The 21172-nt window shown below is 30.6% G+C and overlaps 1 protein-coding gene across 2 annotated transcripts; it reads left to right on the top strand.

The window, feature by feature from the left end:
- Positions 1–14082: 14082 nt before the first annotated feature.
- LOC112529801 (probable E3 ubiquitin-protein ligase EDA40) lies at positions 14083–19436 on the top strand. Of its 2 annotated transcripts, XM_025141217.1 has the most exons (3): positions 14083–14593; positions 17365–17611; positions 17702–19436. In XM_025141217.1, exons 1-3 carry the CDS (start codon positions 14369–14371, stop codon positions 19273–19275), a joined length of 2046 nt encoding a protein of 681 aa, XP_024996985.1. In that variant the 5' UTR covers positions 14083–14368; the 3' UTR covers positions 19276–19436. The 2 variants fall into 2 exon arrangements, with proteins under 2 accessions (XP_024996985.1, XP_024996978.1); XM_025141210.1 differs by having other exon boundaries at positions 17365–19436.
- Positions 19437–21172: the final 1736 nt, after the last annotated feature.

Raw genomic sequence — 21172 nt, 5'->3', positions numbered from 1 at the left:
TGTTTATAAAGATAGTAACTAAGTATTTTATTAGAACTCAATAATTATTCTAATTATATTTTAGATTTTATATTTAAAATAAGAATTTTATTTTGTATTTGATTATATTTATCTACAGTTAATTACACAAATTCAAACATGAAGCTTAATAAGTTGTTTTTACGTACAATTTGCTTGAAATTTTGAATTTTAAGTAATATACATCAATAAACAGTATTTCATGTATAAAAGATGGTTTTTAAGAATTTTTATTAAATATTTTATAATATATTATAGATATAGATATAGATATAGATATAGATTTTTATATAGTTAAGTTTTTATTTAGATTATGGCCTTTCCTTCAATCAATAATATTTTATACATTAGTCCAAATGGTCATATTAAATATATTTCAAGAACTTTTTATTGATACCACATTTTGCATACTTATCCAATATGATTAAAATAATTAGTCTTCAATTACAAAATAGAAATCAACAATATCATCATCACTCTCTTTATAATATTAATAACTAATATTATCTATTTTAATTGGTTTGTAATTTAAATATCGACATTTGATACTTTATTCTATAGTATTCGATCAAAGTTAACAAAAACAATTTAAATGCTTTTATTATAAATAAAATATCAAAGTTCGAGTCATTTGATATTATTACATTTCGTCTCAGATCATGTTAATTTTTCTATAAATCAGAGTTTTACTGGTAACATCAATTTCCAATTATAAAAAGAGAAAGTATTGATCGCTTCAAATTGGTAACTTCCATTTCCATCATTTAAGCTTTCTTATACTACAGATTTTAATCATTTAATGTACAATTAAAATTTAGAGTAAATCTTGTGAGATTAGTTTAACTGACAATAATGTTTAGTCTTTTTTGAATATTTTTCAAAGATCATCTATTCAAGTTGTATAAAACAAATGAATTTTTCTTGCAGTTCTTTTAAGACTTTAAAATTAGTCTAAGATATATACAAATGGGCCCAGGTATGTGACAAAAAAAATTAAAAGAGTAGATGAAGAGGGACATATATTATTTGTGTTGTTTAAGCATTTGACCATCATACAGTTTCTAATTTGACCACCCAAAAGTTGAAAAAATACCATCAATACTCACAACTACCATCACATCATTATGATTTCCACTCTCGTGGTGTGGTGTGGTGTGGTGTGGTGTGATGTGGGGTGTTCATGAGTGAACAAGTTAAATCTCATATCATTAAAATCTTTTTTTTTAATATCCTTGTAAATATTATTCACTTGTGTTACCTTGTCTCTTTGTGCAATTAATTAAATTTTATGTCATGACGATCTCAACCATAAATTTCAAAGATCAACGAATGAAATTAATTCACAAAGTTAACACCATATATTAGATTAACAAATAAACTCATTCATATATATATATATAGAGAGAGAGAGAGAGATTTGGCATAGTTTTGACACAAATTAAGTTTATGTTTTATAAACCATAAGTTTTTAATAATTTTAAATATATTCATATTAATTTTAAATTTCACATAACAAAAGAGAGAGCAGTATGTATATAAAGGAATTCCCACTTCCAAAATCTCCATAACTCTAAGTAGCAATTGGTTGAGCATTCAAAGTGTTCACCACATGGTGTGGCCTTCAATTCTTCCTTTTATCACATTCAAACCTACCTTTTCCTTTTCCTTTTTTGCAATTATATTTTATATATTATATTCAGTATTAAAACACAATACAATTTTATAATTACATTAAACTAATAAGACTAATCTCTTGTTTGGATTTCAAGACGATATCAAAATCGATCATTTTATCATTCAGATAACGAGTCAGACCTGAGGGGAGCTGTTTGTGACCTCTCAGGCATCCCAAAGATATCATGAATTTTTAATCAGGTTAAGTTATTATATCAGTCTGTTGCTCAAAGCTTAAATGCATTACATGAATATAGATTAATAGATAATTATTAAAAAAAGAAAGAAATATAAATGAGTATAAGGTCCAAAAAGAAGATGAGGTAATGGTCCCAACTTCATAGTTGTCATGTACCCACCCCTACTTGATTTAAATTAGGTTATGCAAAAGTTAAAACTTAAGTACATCACACATGACCTCCTAAAACAAATAAAAGAAAATAATTAAAGAGAGCATATTTATAACAAAATTATATATATATATATATTGATTAACCTATATATTCAACCCGCTATGCGAGCCGACTACCAAAACGACCACCTGCTTTGCAGATAGCTCGAAGTCACCACATTTGAACCTCCGTGGCCACAATAAGATTTTTATTCCTCCTTGGATTTGAACCTCGGACCTCTTAATACTTTTGAGCCAAACTCAAACCAATCAGGCACCACCCTTGTAGTTTAAAATAAAAGTTTTATATGATACTAGAATGGTACTCGCGTAATACAGCGAGATACATCTTCATTTTAATGTTTTGTTCTATTTTTTGTCTCTGTTGATATAATACGGTTATGAGAAAAATAATGTTTTTACTTTTGAATAAAAATAAATTTGAAAAAAATATATCGATATTAATATCAAATTAACTATTTAAAAGTTCTCTGATTTTTTGTACAATTTCTTTAATTCAAATTTTATTTAGGTCAAATAATGAAGCAATTTATTTTTGGCTTTTATAAAAATAATGATTATGTTAGAATTCCCCTGTTATTCTAGTTATATTTTAGATTTTTTATATTTAAAATGATATGTTATTCTTGTATTTGATATGTTTATCTACATTTTATTATACGAATTAAAAAATGAAACATTAATAAATTGTACTTATATATAATTTACATGTAATCTTAAATTTTAAATAATATGCAATAATACACAGTTTTTCATACATAAAAAAAATAATTTTTAAGAGTTTTAATCAAATAATTTATAATATATTATAGATTACAGAGCAGAAGATTTAATGGAGCGGTGAGCAACCCGATATAAACATTATTTATTATAAAAAAATAAAAAATTATTGTGTTAGAAAGGGATTGTGTAGGCTGGAGTGGAGTGGGGTTGCTTGTCCCTTGATCTGCCACACTTTCTGGGACAAGTCAACATAGAGGGCTCATAATAAAAATGCTTAATTATTGAATCTGCTTTTATTCTCATTTTATTATTTTCTAAACTACTTCTTTTTATTTTAATTAATCTTAGAGTAAACTACAATCTTAGTTTAAGTGGTAAGTGGTTTCTTGAAAATAATATTTTTTTTTAATTATAAGATGATTATTATGGTTTGTCTGTAAAAACATTTAGATTTGAGCATTCTCTCTAACCACTGTTAAATCCAATTGAACCCAAACTCAAAGGAGGACCACAAGCTCGGAGCTCGACGAAAGAGAAAGCCTCGACATCCAGGAATCAACTTTCCCGTATAAGCATTCGGTACATGTATCAGTCCATGGAAGAGTGAAAGGGGCCACTCGCTGAGCGCCCTAATCAATGAGAATAGGTTTCGAAATTATGCTAAGTGATATACATTTTCGTCATTTTATTGATGTGTTTGTCTTTTATCCAATCAAAATCGATTTTATGATTTTGGTCTCTGTGATTTTTGATCAAATAAAAGTAAAAAAAATGATAGATATTTTAACAAATCATGATGGTCATCTTATAATTTTGAAATTTCATGAATGAAAACCATATGGACCAATTTGTAGTTTACTCTTAATCTTATTATTTTGACTTTTTAAATTTTAAACAACATATTTCTGTTTTAAATTGAAAAAATTATGTTAAACCTGTAGATTGATTTAAATTATTTAACCTAACTTTTTTCGAAACTGAAAGATACCCGTTATAGATTATACTGATACAAAAATGTCATATACGAACCACAAGAGTGGTGCCTGATTGGTTTGAGCTTGGCTCAAAAGGTCAAAAGTATCAGGTCGTCTCACATTTAAATCCAAAAAGGAATAAAACTCCCTTTGTGACCACAGGTTCAAATGCGGTGACTCCGGGCTATCTGCAAAACAGGTGGTCGCCCCGAGATTAATCGGCTCGCATAGCAGGTTGGATATCCAGGTTAATAAAAAAAATGTCATATACGAATATTCATATAAGAAGTTATAAATTTGGTAATTATAAATACTTGTTATAATAATTGTGATTGCTAATGTCATTTTAACAATTTTTACAGTGTAATAGAGATGTGAACATTTATAATTGTTGAGTGGGTTTTTCTAGTATGATAATATTTCAAAGAGAAAAATGTCAATATCTGAAAATTACCAATAACTAAACTGAACTTCTAATACGAAATTGGTCTCGACCAATAAAATCAAATACTTGAATATGAATATGTGTCAACAATATTTTGTTTGATTCTTGGTTCTAGATTTTTTTTAAGTCCATTTTTGTTCGTTATATTTTTAAAATATGGTTATCGGTTTGGTCTGGCGATTCGATTCAGTTCACGCCAATATAGATTCAACACTATAAGCCTTTTTTTTCAAATATGAAACAATATTGTTTAGTGTACACATGCAATACAATAAGATGTAAATTTGATTCAAAACTAATTCAAGATTTACTGAGAAATGAAATATGGAATTCATGGAGTATTTATATTATGTCAGTAGGACTTAATGTGTATCTTGTATTTGAACATATTTATGGTTTTATGAAATTCAAATATGAAACTTCAGAAATTGTATGTAAACTTGAATTTTTAAAAGTTATGCATTAATAAGTTGTTTTTAGTAGTTTTTGTCCAATATTTTATTGTACATCACACACACACACACACACATGTGTGTGTGTGTATATATATATATATATATAGAGAGAGAGAGAGAGAGAGAGAGAGACGAATGATCGTGTAAAAATACGAGTTAAGATGAGAAATGTAAAAAGAGATTTAGACACTTGATCACTTGTAATTAGTGTTGATCTATTGATCTAACGATTCAGATTAAGTCCCACTATAACCCATGAATTAGATTAGTCAGGTATTTTCAATTATGATTGATCAAAGTGTTAGCAATCCCTTCTTACTCTTCTCATCATAACTACTATTTTTATCTCAAACCAACTATATATATATAGAGTTTGTTTCAAATACAACATGTTGCATTTGTACAACCAATGCAACCMAATAAATTGAGATATTTATGGAAATGATGAGAGTTCATTTATTATGATTTGAATATTTTATGGAAAATGAATATGGTTTATTAATTATGATCAATACTTTATATTAGGAAACAATCAAAACTTCTATGAAATTACATGAAATGGACGGTTGAGATTGAGTTGTATTGGTTGCACAAATGTCAAGGGTTGTATAATAACCAACTGTAACAACCCTCACATTCCCATTACATATAATTCACATAATCATACTCATAATACTCAAAATAGTATTATTACAAAACATGAACTATCAAAATGTATCTTTAATACATATGCACACAAACTAATATCATCATTCCGACTTTTCTCTTGCCTTTATCTTTCAGAGTACGCTGACCTGCAAAACAGGTTAGTCCAACATTTGAGCGTTAGACCATAAGGTCTAGTGAGTGTATAATCTCATTCAACAATATACATTCCAAACAATCAGTTTAGAATCAAACCTGTTCTGAAACATAAATATATTTATGTTTCTCGCGGTTACACCGTCATCTCACACGCAGTTACACTGCCATCATATCACTTTCGCGGTTACACCGCCATTATATCACTCTCGCGGTTACACCGCCATCTCACATGCGGTTACACCGCCATTATATCACTCTCGCGGTTACACCGCCATCTCACATGTGGTTACACCGCCATTATATCACTCTCGCGATTACACCGCCATTATATCACTCTCGCGGTTACACCGCCATCTCACACGCAGTTACACTACCATTATATCACTCTCACAGTTACACCGCCATCTCACACGCAGTTACACTGCTATTATATCACTCTCGCGGTTACACCGCCATTATATCACTCTCGCGGTTATACCGCCATCTCACACGCAGTTACACTGCCATTATATCACTCTAAAAATATTTCCCAAAAACATTCTTTTCATCCGGTTTAGAAGTCCGGTCAAATCATCCGGATTAGAAGTCCGGTCAAATCACTTTGAAAATAAACCAACTCCCTTGTCCGGATTACAAGTCCAGACAATACTTCAAATATAACGTTGTCCGGTTTAGAGTAAACTGGACGATACACCGTTCACCCTTTATCCGGTTTAGAGTATACCGGATAATACATCATTTAGCCTTTTGACCGGTTTAGAGTATACCGGTCACCCCTTAGCCGGTTTATAGACTTGAACCTTTTTGACACAAGCGGTTTAGAAATAAACCGATCACCACATGGCCGGTTTAGATGATATCCGGTCACCTCTTGGCCGGTTTAGATGATACACCGGTCACCTCTTGGCCGGTTTAGTTAATATCCGGACAGGGCACAAGTGGTTTAATTGTCCGGATTACAATCCGGACAACTCTTAAACGGTTTAAACAAGAACTTCTCATAAAATGTAACAAAATTCATGAAAACCAGTTCAAAATGTTTATCAAACTGTATGTAAGCAATTCATATCCAAAGTTTTTTATACACTCACCTTTTTGAATTGAGAATCAAAGCTTTTGAAAACCTTCTTCTTCCTGTGCAAATCTCTTGATTTTTTCAGAGAGAAAACTTTCTAAATATGGAATGTGTGTGTATACCTTTTCCTTCACTAAACTATATGTATGCATACAAGAAGAAAGAGGGGTGGTAGGCGGCTCCTCTAGCCGACCTCCCCCTTTTATATTTAATTAAAATATAATTTTAATTTACCACACTCAAATATATATATTACACACATATATATATATATATATATAATCAAAATAATAGTCAGACTATTACACCAAACCCCCCCTCTCTCTCTCTATATATATATATATATATGTGTGTGTGTGTGTAACTTCAAATTTGTATTTTGTTCAAAAACCCAATTTTAAATTGAATGATTTAAATTGATTACTATTTTTTTTTTGCTTTCTTTTATAATCTAATTATAATTCGATCCGAATCTAATTCAATAAATACTTTTAAATAGATCGTAGCATTTTAAAAATAAATTTAACAAATTAAGTAATTAATAAATGTTACTAGTGTCATCCAAAGTATCCTCATTTAAGACAAATTCAGTCAAAGAAGTTATCGTCTTTCTAAATTTTGGAAAAAGTCAACAATTAAAAAGAAAGAAAAAAAGTATTAAAGTATAAATAGAAAAAGAGGTGCTAATACTAAGTGTTAGTGATTTAGTTAATATAAGTGTTCAATTTTAGCAAGGACATAATTGTCATTTGCTAGTTGTCAAAGGAAAATTAAAGACTATATTACTTATTTAATATAAGAAGAAAAAACAATTTTTAATTGCTTAAAATAGACAAAGATATACCAAACACGTGACATCATAAAAGAGTTTTTAACGTATAATTCAAATATTCAAAATAAATCATTAACTATTATTAGAAATTATAAAATAAATAAAATTAAGATAATCATTTCATAGAAAAAATGGTATTTAAATTGTATAAGCATCATCTTTTATTTTTATTCTCTCTTAATTTTTAAGCCTTCAAAACCTTGTGCTTCACTCTTAATATAACACCAACCCAATCATTTTAGTATATTTTTTAAGAAAAACCTATGCAAAACCCACAAGTACACGCATGTTTATAAATAAAAATTTGGCCATGTATTAAAGTGACACATTAAATCTTATTTATTTATATGTTATGAAGACAGGTCATAACAATACCGATTAATTAATTACATAATTATTTTATTTCAATAATTGTTTCAAATTTGTATGGTTACCGTAAGAATATAAAGATATATTTTCTACATTTTATATTATTAGAAGGGTACTCGTGCAATACAGCGAGATATAACTTGATTTTAATATTTCGTTTTACTCTGTCTCTATCGATGTTATAATACGATTTTATATGATGCTGGAAAAACGATAATGTTTTAATTTATTGAATAAAATATAAATTTGAAAATATCATAAGATTTTGAGAGAAAAAATGGATCGATTTTAGTATCAAATCATATGTATACCCATCTTTAAATCTGTTGAAATCGATAGATGTCAGAATATGGAACATGGATGAATGTTAGCTCTTGATGGAAGATTGAGGTTATCTAAACCTCGTTTAGGTGTTTCAATAAGTTGTACACAAGCATTGAGAGATTGTAAATTTGAAAATTAAGTAATTAGCATTATATAGCAGTACATAATGCTTAAAAAGTTAATCTTAAAAGTTTTTATCAAATGTTTTATAATATAGTATAGATATGTGTCACCTACATTATCTTTATTAGTATTTCAATTTTACCAATGTGTATATAACAACATATCTAGTATTTTATATAATATCTAATTTGAGCTTATTTTAATTTATTATTAATTTAATCCCATCAATATCGTCACATAAATACGTATAATTTTTATTTTTTTCATATAGATTTATTCATCTTATAAACTAAAATTTTAGATATACTCTTGTGTGTGTATATATATCAAGTTCATACAAAAACAATAATCAAATAAAATATATAAAATAAAAACAGTCGAGTCATATGTGATTTTATACTAAACCACGACTTTGGTTGCAACCAAAGATTGCGGGTCATGTCGCAAGCATACCTTTATGTTAACCATTGATGTAAAATCACATGTAATTTTACACATAGTTTAAGTATTTCTGTATTCTTTTATTTAATAAATGTTGTTGTTGAAGTCTCTCTCTCTCTATATATATATATAGTAAGAGAGAGAGAGAGAGAGATTGGTTAGATATTTTTTGGAATCATATAAAATCTTTTTAGAGTAAACAATTCCATAATGATATGGAATGAAGAATGGGTGGACATAAAAATGGGATGAAAACCGGCATTGGATCACTCGCATCCAAAGGTCAAAGCATGACATCCCAATGATGTTGACCAGGAACACCCAACCCCACTTCTTCGTTAACATCCAATATCTACACAACCAACGCCAATAATCACATGCATCTTCACTTTTTTTGTTCCTTTTTTTATTTTCTAAAACTACAATTCTAAACGCTTAAGTAACATAAATTTGATTCTATTTTTAATTTTCTTTTTATGATTTTTGTGTCAATGAGAGAATGTGAGAGTTCTCAGCAAATTATTCATTTTATACAATATTTAAATTTAATAGAAAAAAAACTCAACCTTTATTTTTTATTTAAAAATGTTTTAATATAATCTAAAATGGGCAAACCAAGGGTATTATAAAATTTTTAGTTGCTTATCAATTTTCAATTGAGAGAACGTGGATTGGTTATTTATTATTTACACCCCTAAAAAAGGCAAACTAGGAGTATTATAAAATGTTAAATATTCAAATTGGTTTGTATTTGAAAATTACTACTTGTATTTTAAAATTTCAAAGAGTTAATAATAAAAAGTCAAATGCTTTATAATATAGTATAGACGGTGTGTACTTTTATGCTGTATCAAAGACACACAAAGTTACGGGTTTGATTGGAAGGAAAAGTCGATGCGGTTTGACCAGAGGAAAAATCAATTATGGTCGATTTTGGGAATAATATTTTTTTTTTCAAATTGAATCTACCTTGACGTGATAAACAAAACACAAAATTATGTCTTACGTCCGACGTGTTTTTAACTTAATTACACCGTTACATGGAACTTTTTGGGTTTTTTGGTTGATTTCATAAAAAAAATTCCGATATTTACTAATTTAGTATTTGATATTGATTGTTCTATGTTATTTTTCTCGATTTTGATTTCATTTTCTTATGTATCTAGAACTCCTAGTATCAGATATAATGTTTTGCAAATCAAAATTAACTATGTATCTTATTTAGCTTTCTTATGCATCTAGGATTTCGAGTAACAATAACCAAATAAATAACTAAAAGCAAATTATAGAACACAAACACATCAAGAGGAAAAACTTATACTTTTGGAAAAAGTTAATGATCAACAACATGATAATTTTCAAGAGGACATGATGATACACTTAATAAAAAAAGTGACGTAACCTTAGAAATGAAGACGGAAATTAATATCGTATACAATGTGTTATTTAACGTGATTTAGGGGCATTTGTGAAAGTGATTTAGGATTGAAATAGTAAGAATATGAGCTACTGGCTTTCCAACCCCACCCTTTTATCATTATTTGTTTACCAAAATGGTCCATGGATTATTACAACAAAGGGATGAATGTTTCTTCTACCACGACACGATTTAAAACTGTGAGTTCATGTGTTGACTAAATGAACAATATCTGGTACGATTAGTCTAAGATGTTACAGATGATATCAGAATCGGAAACCAGACTAGTGTGCCAAAGAGGACGTTGGGATCCCATGGGGGTAGATTATAAGACCTCACATCAGTTGGGAAGGGGAACAAAGGTTGCTCTGTAAAGGACTAGATACCTTATCTATTAGACACGTTTTAAAGCCGTGAGTCCAAATATGAATAAAACAAACACTATCGGATACAGTTAGCTCAAGATGTTACATATAAGGACGTTGATTACTCATCAAACATTGTTGTTGAAGTAATGGATGTAATACATCAACAATGCCAAACTAAAAAATATTTTCCATCACTGTGTTCTTTACCCTCCACTAACATTTTTGCTACATTTTATAATTATATCATAACTTACTGTTTTTTGCGTATAATTCCAACATTTATATTGTGCTTGCTATATATACTGAGATACCATTCAAGCAAAATGTGATTTACAATTTCACTTTAATAGACTCTTAACAACATTCAGTAACATAGCCATATATCATAACATAATCCTGCATGCCACTGCTATTGGTGGATATGCTAAAGATGGTAGAGAGACATTGATTATTCAAACAAGACGCCATGTCAATGCATGTTATGGTCGTCATCATCTTTATAACTCTCTTCATTGTCGTTATTGCTACTAACCACTTGGTCAGTGGTCATGTGTCTGAGTGGTAGTACCGAGTTGTTGGTGTATGATTGGTTTGTTATCAATAAAATTTACCAAAGCTACATTCCTATTTTCAAAAAAAAAAGTTGATTGATTGAAATTTATCTACCATGTTGAACTGCTATATGTTATCCAACATTAATTACAAAAAACAAATGTAATACACTTATCATCAAAAACTCCACATCAATGATATTAGATATAAAAAGGGTATATAATGTTCACACACACACGCATGTATATTTAAAGTATGAAGAAAACCCCAGTAGGTAGATGACGAGACAAATAGAAGCATAGGTCAACTTTGAAAACATATTTTTGCTATATATATTACGATCATACAAACATATCTTTAAAAAATTGTAATCAAACAATTAATCGAAAGGTCAAATCCACCAAGCCGCAAAATACCACCTAATCTCTCGTCTTTCCTGTATGTCATCCAAACTAATAATATTAAATTTATTAAAAAATTCAGGAAACTTAAAAGAAAATTATTTTGATTTATTAAGTTTTTAATACTTTTTAAATAAACCATTAAACATTCACATTTTAAATATTAAGTATATGAATAATTTAAAAAAAAATATATATATATATATCATCGAACATTTAGAACTTGGTTACCTATATATTTTTAACCCCAAATAACTACATGTAACTGGCTAAAAAGGTTTTGAAGTAAAAAACTTAAAAAAAGTTTTACCGTTCTCAAGCCGCATACCATTCAAATCTCTCGAACGCAATGGCATCGCTCCCATTCTTTACTCCTCCCTCACCGTTGGGAAAAGTTTAAACAATAACACTTTTATTTTAGGAAAAATACAAGAACACCTATTTATCACGGTCAGTCACGTATAATAAATATGTTTTTGTGTGTTTTCGTTAGATGAAGATAATCTTGTTTAAAGTTTCCATACATACATACATACATACATACATACATACATACATACATACATACATACATACATACATACATACATACATACATACATACATACATACATACAGTGAGAATGAGAGTAAAAGTGAGAAATGTAAGAATGAATCCTCATCCTCAAATGCACATTAGGATGAGATACACCGAGACGAGATGCAATGAGAATATGAGATGCACCACATCAATTCCGATTCATGGACGGGTTTGAGATCAAAGGTGATCAAGAGTCTATATCATTTCTTATGTTTATCACATTAACTCTCATTCTCACACGATCCTTGACTTATATATATATATATATATATATATATATGTATATACATGTGTGTGTGTGTATGTGAGAGTGTGTGTAACTATTTGTTAACATATTAATTAGTATTAACTTTACAACCTTATCTGAGTCGTTCGTTTTTTTAATCAACGGTTATAATTAAATTGGAGATTATAATATGATGAAAAGTAAAAAAATAAAATGAAACTAAATGAAGGGGAGTTTTGAAAACAAATTGTGTTTTATTTTTAAGACGAATTCAGTTATTTTTAAATTAAATTGCTTTGCTTTATCCATTAGATTCAATTTTTATTTCAATTTATACCTTATATTTGGTTATTTTAAGAATTATATTTTTTTTTTTGCATTATAGCAAAATTTGATTTATATGAAACTATTAATTTCAAAGTGTCATAATATACTGTTTTATAGAACTTAATTTAGAGGACCAAAAAGTAAATTGTTCTATCTAAAGACGTTGTAATAAGTTTATAGAATGTTTTTTGACGTCTTAACAAATTTTTTTATGACACTTTCATACAAAGCGTCTCATCAACTATTTCAAAAGTGTCCTACAAACTCATATTTTTATAGGACACTTGTTTGACAATTTTTCAAATACTATCATATAAAATAGTTAATACATCGCTTTGTATTAAGAGTGTCATAAAAACTTGTTAAGACGTCCAAAAGTATTATATAAACTTATTACAACGCATTTAGATATAACCATTTACTTTTTGATCCTCTAAAACGAGTCATATAGAATAGTTTATTAGGACACTTTGGAATCGGTGACGTCCTATAAATCCAATTTTGTTGTAATGGTGTATGAACTTAGGTTGTTCCAAAATTTTATCAAAGTTTATAGGTGAAAACCAGAAAGTGAATATGATAATTAAGATAGTTGTAACAAAGTTTATGGATGAAACAATGATTTTGTTTAAAATTCATAATGTTGGTTTGTGTATGAACTTTGATTGTTCCAGAATTATACCAAGTTCATAGGTGAAACCACAAAGTTTATAGGTAAAAAAATATTTTTTATTTAAAGTTCATATATGTTTTCTTTTTGTCGCAAGATTCAGTTTTGTGACACACAGGAGAGTTCAAACATGAACACTTGTGATTTAGCAAATGCAAAAACAATTGTAATGCAATACCAATATATAAAATAGACAAAAATACCTCGGTTAATAAAATTTGTAATAATTAATCGGTAAACAACAAAGTCTCTCTATTAATATGTAGTCAACATTTGACAAAAACTTTTAAAAACCATCGTTTATGCTTGAAAGACTGTTTATTAATGCATATGACTTAAAATTCAATATTAGAAGTAAATTTTGCGTAAATACAATTATTAAAAATTTATTTTGAAATTCGCATAACTAACTGCAGATGAATATAATCAAATACAAGATACATCTAATTTTAAATATAAAAAATCTAAAATATAGTTAAGATAATCATTGAGTTCTAACAGAATACGTAAATTAAATTATTTTTAAACCAAAAATAAATTATTATGTTATCAAATCTAAATTAAATTACAATAAAAAAATTGAATTAAATAAATTACACCAAAAAATGAAAACTATTAGATACTTAATTTGATACTAATATCGATTTTTGTATGATACCTTAAAATTTATATTTTATTAAAAAATAAAAATATTTTTTTATTAAAACTATATAAAATTACATTATAAAGTCAAAATATAAAACGAAACATTAAAATTAAAATATATAATACGGTTCTGATTTCAAATAATATATCTGGAACATAGTGAAAGATGCATGGTAGAGAAATATTTAATTTGTATGATATTCGTGGGTAGATAGTAGATTGGACAAAGCAGCTTTACCCCTCAAGTTTCTCTCCCCACTCCCTTTCTCTTTGTTCTCGGTTTCCATCTCCAGATGCCCTAAAAATCCAGATTAAGGAAACCGCATATTCATCGAACAACAATTTGGGGGAATCATCTCATCTCTTCTTGAAGAATGTTGCTTTACAGCAACCAATTTTTTCTCCTAAGATCTGTCAACAAATCCCCCTTTTATTTTATCATCACCCCATTCCTCTGTATCTCTCTATAAATATTCAACAGGGATATCATTGATTCCAACAAGAATCCATATTATGGGTGGTCAAAGCAAATGGAGGAAGGTCAAACTGGCTCTAGGGCTAAATACATGCCTTTACGTCTCCAAAACCACCGACGACGACGACGAATCACTGCACTCGCCGTCTTCTCGCTCTCGTGCGCCGCCTAGGAGTTCAGATGTCCATCGAATGCCCACCACTCCGACTCCCTCCTCCTCTGGCCTTCAGATGTCAAAGTACGGAATTAAATCCTCCTCCAAGGTAATTTTATTTAATATAAACTATTCCTTGTAAATCTAGTTTCGTTGTTTATTTCGCTTTGTCAGTTTATTTGATATGATTGTGATATTTGTTTGACTGATGCTTTGTGACCGGTTATGGTGTGAATTTTGAAGAACAGAGCGAGGGCTTATGATTGTTTTTAGATGTGAAAAGTTAGGAATAGTTGAACTCCTTGGGATTTATGCCAGAAAGTATAATCGATTCCTTTGCTGGTAGATTCAACAACTTACCAAATTACTAAAAAATAACTATGTGATTAGAAACTGAAAAGAGAGAGTTCTTGACTTCTTTCAGAGGGGTGAGTTGTAGAGCAACTGTTGAACATCTTGTTTGCAGGAATGCAATAGGAAGACCGCTTACAAAACTTCCCTTGGGGATGCTCGCTACACCGAAGAACCTTGGTGCACCAAGATCGRCTTTTACTCTGTTCCAGTAAAAACMCATATGATACATTTCATTGCTAGTGGTAAAAAGTTAAAATRTCTTTTTGGTCTTTGGTTGACTCTAATTAAGAGCAGGATTAAATATAATTGGCTGTGTTTTCGTTTTCTAATTGTACTTAAAGAGATGCTTGGCTAGTGGCTGGTAATGCTGATGATGATGGATGTATTATATACAATACAGTGGGTGGGGATGGTCCGGATGGAGACAACAATGGGTTCTTTTGTTGTCATGTAGTTTTCAACTCTCAATTAATTTTGTCATGTTGTTTTCAACTCTCAATTAATTCCCCTCTAAGGTTATCCTCTTCTCCTTTCGGCGATCTTGACTTTATTTCTCAAACTTGTATTTAACAAAAACTTAACTGCTATATGTTATTTTTACAATTTTCACACACAATTTATATTTGTATATATTCTTATTGAGCTTCTTAATCAAATTATTGGTTTTTCCACAAGAACTGAATATATCCATATTGATTTGATGTTAAAGTTGATTGTTTCTAGGAGTAATAGTCATCAACAGTTCAGTTATCCTTTTCATATCTTTTTTACTTCCCCTTCTTGAAGGTAAAGTGCTTTATCTGGTCAACACCTTCAGATTTACACGTAAAATCTCTCTCTTCCCTTTTCATGGTTGAATCAACTCTTTTGTACTTTACTTATGGAGCATAAATTTGATGAAAGTTTGGCTTTGAAAAGAGTAGAAGATCTGTAGCTTATTCTTATTGATTTCTAATTCTTTTCATACAGTGGTTGCTTTTGAATATAATGATGCATATGCTTTTTCTATTGCCTTATGGGAACACTTGTTGCTTAATGGTATTTACTTTAAAAAGTTCTTTGAGTTTTTTAATCACCCAGAATAACCCACATCACATTTTGTCCTCCTATTTACCTTTTTGCCCCAAGTTTCTCCATACTTTTCAATTTCATCAATCTTTTCTTGTCAAACCTTCTGAAGCATTTGGTCTTGGCTAAAACTTCTCTACACACTTTTTTGCAAGCCATGGTCTTCAACGGAACAACTGCTCTACCCTTTGGCGGTAGTATCAAGTTTGCGTACATCTGACTCCCCGGGCCCCTACTCCCTAGTGGGACATAATGTGTGTGTTTGGTTTAGTTTGGTTACATGCCAGCCACCCAAAAGACATCTAGTCACTAGACCAAAGTGATTACAATTTGCATGATCTGTTTTAACATGATATTCTTATACGATATTGATGAATTTGTGGCTGTTAATTTAAATATTACTTACTATAACTTAACGGAAAAACAATTTAAATATTCACTTGAAACAAACTATTTTTATCCGCTTGAAAGAGAAATTTGAATACTACTTACTATAACGTAAATGAAAAACAATTTTATTCATAATCACAATTTTACAATTTTGTGTTGATAGCATCCAATTATCTGGTGCTTTCTAACCTGAAAACTAGAAATTCAGTAAAACTTGAGCCTGATTTAAATATCATCAACTAAATTATAAATTTGTACAGACCTTGTATCGATTTCAATTTTTATCCGATCTCTATGAATTAATGAATTTGTTTAGTTGATAGTCTAGTTGACTAGTAGGGTTCCACATTTTTTATTATAAGCACATGTATATTTATCTATAGCCTGCTTTTGAGGCCTTTAAGAGATAGACTAGATTAGATAAATTATTAGAGGAAATTTAATAGCTACTCTTCAAAACCACTTTTAAAGTGGACCGACAAACGGTCTCTAAAAACCCTAATGATGGCAATGCTAGAGACTATTCAGTCATATTGTAATGCAAACAAAGTCATGTTATGATTTAAATAGGGGATTCATTTGTTTTTTTTGTGAAACATGTTTTCTTAGATGTACAGTTAACAACAATATAAAATATTTATTGTACTATATTTTTAATTGAAAGCATCATCTGTATATGATATCAGAAACTTCAAATCCAATATTATTATTAATGTATTCAAAATTGTTGTAGGTAAGTGTTTATATTTGTAATTTCAAGTTTCTTTCTTTTTCTTTTCTAGCATACAGTATCCATTTTAAGTACGCTTCACCACCATCTAAGTTACTCCTAAATATTCCATAAATAAAGAGAAGCTAAAAACGGGAAAAATGGTCACAAACTCAATGATGGATTAATCTGTTGTTAAGGTTTAATCCTCTACAAATGGAAGCCACTCTGTTTGTTACGCTGCTATAGAAAGATAACCAAGAGAAAAAAGTATATATTTGAAATTATGATTAATAACATTCTTTCACAGTTTGGTCTTTGTTTATGACACTAAATATGAACTTTTATCTGGATTGCAGCGAATTTGTGCAATATGCTTGACTACGATGAAATCAACCAACGGTCAAGCCATCTTCACTGCAGAATGCTCACATTCGTTCCATTTCCATTGCATTACATCAAATGTAAAACATGGAAATCGAGTCTGTCCTGTTTGCCGTGCAAGATGGAAAGAAATCCCTGTAGAGAATTCCGGTTCTTCTCATGTCAAGTCAAGTATGAATTCAGGTTCATGGTCCCACAATGATTCGTGGATGATTCTACAAGGTATGCCTCCACAGCAAATGTACTCCAATCGTAATGTTTCTTTACTGTTTCAAGCCCCCGAGCCTCCCGTCTTTAATGATGATGAACTAGTCAACCAGAAAGCTGAAGAAATCTTTTCTGGTAATACCTGTTCTGATGGAAGAGTAGAAATGAAAACATACCCTGAGATGTCTGCAGTAGCAAGATCAGCATGCTTTGATAATTTTGGCATCTTAATCAATCTCAAAGCACCTGTTGCTAAAGGAAATCACAACGCACGAGCACCAATAGATCTTGTGACCATGCTTGATATTAGTGGTAGCATGACTGGTACAAAGATTGCTTTGTTAAAACAAGCTATGGGTTTTGTGGTACAAAATCTCGGTCCGCTAGACAGACTTTCAGTGATAGCGTTTTCTTCTTCAGCTCGTCGCCTGTTTCCGCTTCGTCGTATGACCGACAATGGAAAACAAGAATCTTTACAGATAATCAATTCATTGGTCGCCAATGGTGGGACGAATATAGCTGAGGGCCTCAGAAAGGGTGCCAAAGTGATGACTGACCGGAAGTTCAAGAATCCCGTGAGCAGTATGATATTGTTGTCAGACGGGCAGGACACATACACCAGCATCAGTCCTCGAAAAGTGGGATCGAAAACAGATTATCAGACCCTTTTGCCATCTTCTATGAAAGCCAAGAAAGACGACAATGCTGCACTTGGCATACCTATTCACACATTTGGCTTTGGCATGGATCATGATGCTTCTGCGATGCACTTTATCTCGGAGCATTCTGGAGGGATGTTTTCATTCATAGAAGCGGAGAATGTGATACAAGATGCTTTTGCTCAGTGTATTGGAGGGCTTTTGAGTGTTGTGGTTCAAGAGTTAGGTGTTGAAGTCGAGTGTGTTCATCCTGTGTTGCGGCTTGGATCGATCAAAGCTGGGAGCTACAAAGTTGGTATGGACACCGATGGAAGATCGGGGTTTATTGAAGTCGGAGATTTATACGCTGAAGAAGAGAGAGATTTTCTCGTGGCAATGAATATTCCGGTGGAGGAATCGGGCAGCGAAATGCCACTGGTGAGATTTAGAGTTATTCACAAGGATCCGGTGAATAAGACGCTGGTGAGTGCAGGAGGAAATGAAGATGTGATAATCTTGAGGCCGGAGACAACCGTGGGTAAACAAATCGTATCAATTGAAGTCGACAGACAGAGGAACAGGCTTAGAGCCGCCAGTGCCATTGCCGAAGCACGAATGGCGGCTGAACATGGTAATCTAGCGGCAGCGACATTGATGCTTGATGATTGCCGCAAAAAGCTTTCGGAGTCTGTGTCGGCTCGTGGTGGAGATCGGTTGTGCATTGGTTTGGTTGCTGAATTGAGGGAAATGAAAGAGAGAATGGCGAGTCGTAGAGTATATGAGGCATCAGGAAGAGCTTATGTGTTGTCGGGGTTGAGCTCGCACTCATGGCAGCGGGCCACGGCAAGAGGTGATTCAACAGAGATAACGAGCCAGATACAGACGTACCAGACACCGTCCATGGTAGACATGGTTAACCTATCTCAGACAATGTGCTTTAGCCGGAGTCCATCATCATCGTCAATGGTTAACCCTCCGGTGGCACCACCCAAAAAGTCGCTACGGTCGATACACTCGTTTCCTCCACCGCAGCCGAGATGATGAAAAGGTTTCGTAAACGATTGGTGTTGGGTTTTTTGTTTAGTTTTGGAAGTGCAAAAAAAAAGGTGGTTTAAAAAAGTGTGGGTATATTTGGATTAGTTGGTTGGTTGTATGGGAATAATTCTTTTGCAATAACCATAATATACTTACTTAGGAAACCCATAAAAGCAACATGTCTTTAAACTCTTATAATCATAATATACTTCAGGAGACCCATAAAAACAACGTGTCTTTTAAACTCTTGGTGCCATATTTATACTGAAACTTAGAGGCCGTTTACCTAGATGCTTACCCGGTAAGTATGGTAACCACTTACCATTTTCCTAAATTTTAGAGAATATTATTAAAAAAACTTTAGAGTAAATTATGATTTTAGCCCCGTCTTTTGTTAGTAATTTTAATCAGAGTCCCTATGCTTTAGAATTTACGATTTTTATCTTTGTGATTTGTAATTTATTGCTATTTTTTTCGTTGCACTAATTGCTACCCTATAGTACAAATGATCAAAACAGTAAAGAACTTTAAACCACTTGGACCAAAACAACAATAATTATAAATCATAAGAACGAAAATAGCAATGAGGTACAAATCTTAAGACAAAAACCTCAACTTTTAAACCACAGGGACGAAAATCATAATTTTTAACAAACCACAGGAACAAAAAAACGTAATTTATTCAAATTATTATGATTATTCAATTTTTTTAAAGCTTCCAAATTTCCAATGCTTTAAATTCATGATTGCACAATTGGGTCATGGGCCTGAGAATGGTCTTTGTTTGGGCCTGATGGATGGTTCATGCTTTAATTCTAGTTGAAAGCCCATTTCTAGTCCCATGTCCAAATTCCAATCTTCAAGGCTCTGTCCGTAACACCAAATGTTTTTATTTAAATCGATTTTTATTAATTGTTTTGCTTTTTCCAATTTTCATTGTAATGTACGTACAAAATCAAACCAAAAGTTTTTATTATCTCTCTTTACAATGAGGATTCGAAAAGATGAGTTGGGTTCTAAAAATTATAATAAGATGGGTAAGAAGATATTTTCATCCTTAGATCAATTTTAATTGAAAAGAATCATTATTTAGATCAATTTTAATTGAAAAGAATCATTATATCAACACTAATGAGATACACTAGATAAATTCTCTTATAATGTGTAATTTATGGTTTTTCTTTTGGAATTAGAAATGATCAAGTATCCAAATCTCTTCTTACAATTTTCATCTTAACTCTTATTTTTAATTATCATTCGTCTAAAAAATAATATAGTATATACAAAACATACATACTCCTAGAAATAAGAAAACTAATATTAAAATTTGCATTTTTTTTTAGTTTTTTTATACTATCATTATTTCATTGTTATTATTAAAAAAAAATTCACACACTTTATGGTTGAGATTTAAAATACGGATTTTAATAAAGAAAGTATTGAATATTAAAGTAGATCAATCCCTATAACATTTGGGACCACTAAGCACAAATCATTCTCATTTTGAATGGAGGGATTGGCGATACCTAGACCGGACCTTGGTTAAACCGAGCTTTATTTTTTGTTTCATAATCAGATTTTTTAGATACTGGGTTTTATGCATCTTTAACATGTAATATTTTGTTTAAAAAAATTACGGTCTACCACTATTGCTACTGCTGTCGATAATGGATTACCTTTCAACTTAACTTTAATTTGAAAGTTTTAATTTTAGAGTGTATCTTAATTTTGAAAATTAGTCCAACATTTATATGACGGAATGCTCATTTTGTGATCACTCGTCACTCTGTTTACAAAGAAAACGTTTATCCATTAACCTTTTACTGTAAGCTTAATGTTCAAGTTATATTATTACATCGTTGATTGTCATATTAGTGTCCTTAGGGGACTTGTTTCTCAATTA

The sequence above is a fragment of the Cynara cardunculus genome, assembly GCF_001531365.2.
Source record: "Cynara cardunculus var. scolymus isolate 2C chromosome LG 1, CcrdV1, whole genome shotgun sequence".
Classification (NCBI taxonomy): Eukaryota; Viridiplantae; Streptophyta; class Magnoliopsida; order Asterales; family Asteraceae; genus Cynara; species Cynara cardunculus.
Note: the sequence above shows the minus strand (reverse complement) of the source record. Positions and strands in the feature narration are given on the sequence as shown.

Coding starts and splice junctions, on each gene's coding strand:
- LOC112529801 (XM_025141210.1), top strand. CDS start 14,369: ATGGGTGGTCAAAGCAAATGGAGGAAGGTCAAACTGGCTCTAGGGCTA. Junction 14,594..17,364: donor GAATTAAATCCTCCTCCAAG/GTAATTTTATTT, acceptor TCTGGATTGCAG/CGAATTTGTGCAATATGCTT.